The sequence below is a fragment of the Platichthys flesus genome, chromosome 15, assembly GCF_949316205.1.
Source record: "Platichthys flesus chromosome 15, fPlaFle2.1, whole genome shotgun sequence".
NCBI classification, from domain to species: Eukaryota; Metazoa; Chordata; class Actinopteri; order Pleuronectiformes; family Pleuronectidae; genus Platichthys; species Platichthys flesus.
This window is the reverse complement of record NC_084959.1, coordinates 19,270,131-19,276,282: the sequence shown is the minus strand read 5'-3', so window position 1 is coordinate 19,276,282 and position 6,152 is coordinate 19,270,131. Positions and strand designations below refer to the sequence as shown.

Sequence of the window (6,152 nt, the reverse complement as noted above, 5' to 3'; positions counted from 1 at the left end):
TCAAACCAGTGATCGCTTTTTAGAAATATTCCTCATGTATCCGAAACAATTTAATTCATAGTCATTCATAAAATAGATGACAGATGCCCTAAGCTTTTTTTTGCGAAACCCAATTACCATCAACATTGTGTCTGAATCTAGAAAAATAATCTGATTTAATGGATAAATTGAAAGTACATATAATAATCATAGTTATATTTAAACTTCCGGTCAGGCCTTTTCCTTGCGCTACTCTCAGTAGACCAGAGGGAATTGCATACTTGTATAAATTCTTTAAATTAACATATTCGAATTATTCCAGATCCGAATGTAAACAATGTAACTAGGGGGCAACAAACAAAAAACACATACCGATAGATATGAGTCATAATGATAATGACTCACTGACGAGCATGTGCTCAACCAATCACTGCACTACACTGCTCTGCGCGCAGCCAATAAGAACGACGCAGGGGCGGGGTTGATGAGCAGCACACTTCTTCTTGTGAGTCTCCATCGTTTCCTCCCCTCGTCCCTCGACCACATGCTGCAGGACACCGTAAGTGGAGCCGTCCATGTTCTCGTTTCTCAGGGTTTTAGATAAGTTATCCTCAACGTGGCTGCTCTACCTCGATTCAGCTCCGCTTTGTGTGTCAAGTTCAAATGATACCTTCTGCACAGTTGACGTGATGGTTAGCAACAAGATGCTGTTTGCTCCAACGTAGCGCTTTGGCTGTGGAGTGGGTGATTGCAATCCCACATTCTCCCTATATACTTTTATGTTTGAGGTATTTGTTGATGTGAAACCATAACTGCTCAATTAACAAGACGTTTCTGTTGCATTTCGGCTCGGTCAACAGAACATGGCGTTCGTATCGCGAGCAACTCGCTCACCCGCTACGTGGAGTAAAACTCCATGTTATTGATTGAGGGGAGGCGTGAATTGCGGGAATTCGTGCGTCATTAGACCGCCTTTCAGGGATATGTGCCGTAAATTCAACGGATCCGACGGAAAACTACACGGCTATGTGTCAAATTAAGTGTTTGAAACTAACGGTTTCTACGTGTCATCATTCTGCACTGCTTCTTTGAAGTGGCCGCCGTTTGGCCTCCCAACGTTAAGAAAGGCGAGTTGTTACGGTGCTGGATGCTTTCTGATGCCTTACAGGTTTTCAATGGTCTCAGTGTAAAGGAGGGAGAAGCCATTGAGAAACCCCTGTCTGCAACTTTTCCTCAGTGAAATGATGTAGTGATGCTACCTCTCGTGACTGGTTATTACAAACCAGGAAAGGGCAAATACTGCTATGTGGAGCACAGTGTTGGGAAGATGAGAGAACGTTTCTTATTCTGCCATCGAGCAATAGGTTTTCGATTTTAAAAAAGCTAGAAAGGCTCATATCACGCTTTCGTTTCAAACTGTGCTGATTTGAATGTAGCTCATGTCCAGTCTTTTCCCTTGCAGAGTCTGTCCACGTGTAATGAGACATTGGTGAAACATGAGGAGGGAAATTGCAGCTGTGGTGTTCTTCCTGAAGAGGCTCTTGAAAACGGGAGCTCAGCTGGAGTCTCACCAAGTCGAGCTCTTTGTTGAGAGGCTGGCTGTGGCACTGCAGGAGAAGTTCAAGGGGCACTGGTACCCGGCAAACCCCAGCAAAGGACATGCGTACAGGTGCTGCTCTCCATCTGTCTACATTTTCAATTAACGCTTGTGAAAATGTAATCTCAGCCATCTTTAGAGGCCCCCAGTGGAATGGCAACCTTTCCACAGTATAACATTTATCTTAATGAACGTCGTCAGATTTTGGATTTTATTGTAGTTCTTTGTTTGCTTTGCAGGTGCATCCGGATCAACAGGCTCCACAGGCAGGAGCCAGAGTTCCTGCGGGCCTGTCGGGAGAGTCGGCTTCAGTACAGTGACCTGGGACTGCCCAGTGAACTCACATTGTGGGTGGACCCCGGAGAGGTCTGCTGCAGGTAGGTTTGTCAGTTCATCTGTCATTTATAATCATGCTTGACTTCAGTATTATGTATGGTTGTATTATTCAGATCTTAGGCACTTAACAGGTATATTGTTTCCATATGTTTTCCTCCTCATCTCCCGTTATTAGGTATGCGGAACAAAACCCTTTCTTCTCAGTGGCCACTTTCCCTAGTGATGAGGAAGAGGACAAAGAGGTTGCAAAGAAGGTGACCAGCGCTTTGGAGAGGGTGACATCAGACTATCACTCAGGTTCATCTTCCGACGAGGAGAGCACACGCACTTCCCCCCTTACGTTTGACTACAGCCGCTGTTCTCACCAGGTATTGTTTAACATTTCATCATCCTACTATCCGTTTCTCATGCTTGTGACTTGTAACACAGCTTTATTTTTGTTTGACACCCACTGGTTGTAAAATTGTGGCAAGATGAAGTGTTTCTTTTTCTAATGTGTTTTCTCTTTTTCAAGGGAATAAACCCAAATGCCCCTCCCTGGCATCCGAAAAAAACGGTAACAGGCAAAAGTGTCATCCTTCCTCCCCATGGTTTCACGCCTTGCAGCAGAGCCCCCCACACACACACTTCAAGGCAGAAACTGTGGGTTCCCCCAAGCTACAGAACAGGACCTGGTTACTGGGACACGCACCTGGCACACCCTTACATGTAGGAATAATGGTGCACACTGGACAACAAATCTGAAGGTGACGCGACCTTAAGACGACTGTCACTTTTTTTTTAAAACAATAATTTTATAGTGTAAATGTTGATTGTTCAGATTTTTTTTTTTGCACTTTAGACCATTTTGTTAAAGTTTGAATAAATCACTTGTATTCAATTGGATATTGAAATGGGAATACTGCACATGTTATCTTGAAGTACTCTATTTTTACGAAGGGAGACGTTCATGTATGCCACTTACTGCGGTCCTTTTGTAATAAAATTTATTTATTCATAGTGTAGAATTCTCAGATGTATAGGCCTAAATTTATGATGTTTTATTAAACACACGTTCCAAGCATGATCTTTATCTTTTCCTTGTTTCTAAAGTATCTCCAAGTATGGTGGTTATGTGTAATATTGGTTTTGGATTCTTTTTTGGGGGATAACAAATCAGGTAAATAAAAGATTAGAGGGTTCATTTGATGATAAATATCATCACAAGAAAGGGGCTTTATCATCCGCCCCTGATGTTGAGATTGGGGAATTTTGGGGACCATGCTATTTAGTGTGGAATTCTGTTCCTGTCTATGAAATAACTGTTCATGTTGCAGAATGAGTTTAGGACAGAATAGATCACCTTGCCCATGGTGTGATGTGAAGTGCCTAAAATGTTTCTACAGTGCTGTATATCTAGTTTTGCTCCATTGTTATGGTTTCTGAAAATAAAATCGTATTTGTCCCAAAATGGGGAACTTTGTTGAAGCTGCAAAGAGGACAACAAATAAATAAACATGCAATAAAAACACAAAGTATGAAAATAGAAATAATTCAAGATTTTTATTATCAATTGCACAACAATAACAAGGAGAGGCGGTGGTCTAGTGGCAGAAACTTGGACTATGGGCAGAGAAGTTCTCTGGTTCGACTCCACGGAGAGATAACAAAAGACAAACCTGGATTGATCTGTCAAAAAATCCAAGAGTCTCCCTACCCTGTCTAGTGCCCCTGAGCAAGGCACCTTACTCCCCGAACATCTGCTCCCCGAGTGCCGTACATGGTTGCTCACTGCTCTGTGTGTCCTGCACCAGATGGGAAAAAAAGCAGAGATTAAATTTCCCTACCTGCATGAGTGTGCCTTTGCATGTCTGTGCATGTGTTTGGGACGAATAAATGGATCTTAATCTTAATAATTAAGCAGTCGCTGGCAATTAAATGCTTGAGCCACAGGCTCTCTTCTAGCAATGCTCAAGTAATAATATAGACTGAGCAGATAGTGTACAATTTAAATTATGAACTGTACAACCAGCCCTGCTCCCTTTAGACCATAGACACCATTCTGGGACTGCATTCTAAAACTGGGGTTAAACTCTTAACTGTGCAATCCAACTCCTGGAATCCGTTATACTGTATGTATTCTAATTATGTTTTACTGCATGTTTACTAATTGCTTTTAATGGCTTATCTTAAAAAGTATACAAACATAAATAACTGTTGTAACAGTTTGGAGTATAAACTGTGAGAGGGGAACATTTGAGAAGCTCAAAACTGGAGTTGTTTCCTCTACTGGATGATCAGACCTCACTTCTCCCTCCATGGATAAACACGGTCTACAGATCAGCGTCCTGTTCTCACCAGCAGGGGGCGTCAGAGTGATACTGTTTCGACCAGGCGGGTGTCACGTGACAGCCTGGGGCGCGCTCCGCTGTGCACCTGCAGAGAGGAGGAGGAGGAGCGGGAAGAGGAAAGAGGAGGAAAAGGAGGAGGAGGAGGAGTGTGGATACCTCGGTCGAGCTGAGCTGCCGCGTTTCACTCGAGCTCCAAGTAGTTTGACGAAGTTTCAGTGAACAAGTCGTGGATTAGCCGGAACAGTGATGGAGCTGCGTGTGGCCCGGTTGGGCTTCGTCCTTTTGAGTCTGTCCGCAGGTAAGTTTCATTTATTCCGCAAACCACCGACACGTTTTCACGGGATTCTTTTTGTCTGTGAAACGACAGCGAGTGGTCAGCAGCGTCCACACCGGAGAAAATGACCTTTCTCTTCCGTGATAAATACTTTAACTTGAGCCGCCGGTGCGTCAGTGGGATGTGAACAGAAGTTATAAACCGCAGCTGAACACACTTTACTCAAATAAGCCAACCGGGAGAAGCTGACCCAAGGTCAGTTTCGTGAGCTAGCACCCCGACACACTCCGGCTTAGGCGAATTTGAAATGTAACAGTTAAACTACAACAAAGACAGGTCAAATGTTTCAGTGTAGGTATTTATCGATATGTTTTTTTTTTAGCGGTTGCATCTGTATAACGAGAAAGCGCGAGAAACATAAAGAAAAGGGGGTTAGCATATGCGATAAGGCAAAGTTTGATAGTGTCGCATGTGCTTTTGTACACATTTTTCTCAAGCACATTAAGAGACTGGTTTATTTGTCATCATACCAGTCGTGGTGATGCTGGATCTTCTAGTCGGATTGAAGAAATACTAGGTAGATGATGTGTATGTGTTTTAAATTCGGGGTTTCCTCCTTGTGGTCTTCTGGATTTCGAAATCTGCTGGTTAACACAATGGTCTGATCCGCATTTAAGCCTGTGGCGACAGGACTTCAAAGTAAAGGCTTTTTTTTGTATGCCATCTGCCAGCAGTGCCGCTGACCCCCCCCCCACCCCGGTGTGAAATCCCAAGTTATCACATCTGACTTAACCACATACTAAACATTACATGCTGGTGTCACCTACTTGTTCAAACGTTTCTACATGACAACCTGTGATGCAAGTGTAGAGCCAGTGACCTCAAAGGCTGGTTGTTGATACTACAGGTGTGTAAATGATCTTTGATCTGAGCAGTTTGAAAGTGGAATTGAACCACTAATTCTTTTGTTTGGCATATTTGTCAGAAGCATTGTTAAAAAATAAATGCTGCTGCAACATGTATTAATTTGGGACAAATAGTTCTCTTTCCAAATCATTTTTTTCATCAATTTCTTATCTTCAAATTGTGTATTAGCCTTAACTCATCCTTTTGGTTAATTAAGTCAGAGGCCTGATTTAAATGTTCTCCCTTATTTGGGTGTGGCTGTTCAATGTCCTGGAATTTAGACTGAAACCAAAAGATCACTCCTCCCACTAGAGACAATAGTTTGTGAAACTTTTGTTCAGGATTGTGTCTTGGCTTCAGTATGTGAAATTCTGTTCTATAGTTACTGAAATGTTTTCTGAGATTTTCATGGGAAGCCACCAAGCTATTTTCAGGCCAATGAGGTTCCAGTCTACTGCATTTTGAGAGAACACATCTAATGAAGAAGAGCTTTGTTTAGGCTCTCCATCTCTCCAAGTAAATGTTGGGGCACGCAGTGTAATCTAAGGTTAGATGGTGTGTTGTAAGTCCTCTTTTGTCTCATGACTCACATTGTTGTGTACACTAGTTGGGCTCATTACCATCCTAATGGCATCGCGGCCTCGTCATTTGGCCGCTGTTCCACTTCAGCAAACAGGAACACTATCTGCCAGACTCGTAGCATTCTTTTAGCATGGCTTAGAAATATACA

At 42.8% G+C, this 6,152-nt stretch overlaps 2 protein-coding genes across 2 annotated transcripts in view; both read left to right on the top strand.

The window, feature by feature from the left end:
* The first annotated feature begins 458 nt into the window (after positions 1–458).
* On the top strand, positions 459–2,978 carry btg3 (B-cell translocation gene 3). Its single transcript, XM_062406951.1, has 5 exons — positions 459–538; positions 1,442–1,648; positions 1,816–1,953; positions 2,088–2,280; positions 2,427–2,978. Exons 2-5 carry the CDS (start codon positions 1,476–1,478, stop codon positions 2,622–2,624), a joined length of 702 nt encoding a protein of 233 aa, XP_062262935.1. The 5' UTR covers positions 459–538; positions 1,442–1,475; the 3' UTR covers positions 2,625–2,978.
* A 1,386-nt stretch (positions 2,979–4,364) lies between these two features.
* The window catches only part of cxadr (CXADR Ig-like cell adhesion molecule), a 46,104-nt gene continuing 44,316 nt past the window's right edge, over positions 4,365–6,152 (top strand). Inside the window, exon 1 of the mRNA XM_062405792.1 lies at positions 4,365–4,540. Coding sequence (XP_062261776.1) covers positions 4,489–4,540 — 52 coding nt within the window. The 5' untranslated portion in view covers positions 4,365–4,488. The remainder of the gene's footprint in view (positions 4,541–6,152) is intronic.

Bases quoted from the DNA above. Each gene is read 5' to 3' on its own strand.
- btg3 (XM_062406951.1), top strand. From the start codon at position 1,476: ATGAGGAGGGAAATTGCAGCTGTGGTGTTCTTCCTGAAGAGGCTCTTG. The intron at 1,954-2,087 runs GTAGGTTTGTCA...TCCCGTTATTAG, and splicing joins CCCGGAGAGGTCTGCTGCAG to GTATGCGGAACAAAACCCTT. The intron at 2,281-2,426 runs GTATTGTTTAAC...CTCTTTTTCAAG, and splicing joins ACAGCCGCTGTTCTCACCAG to GGAATAAACCCAAATGCCCC.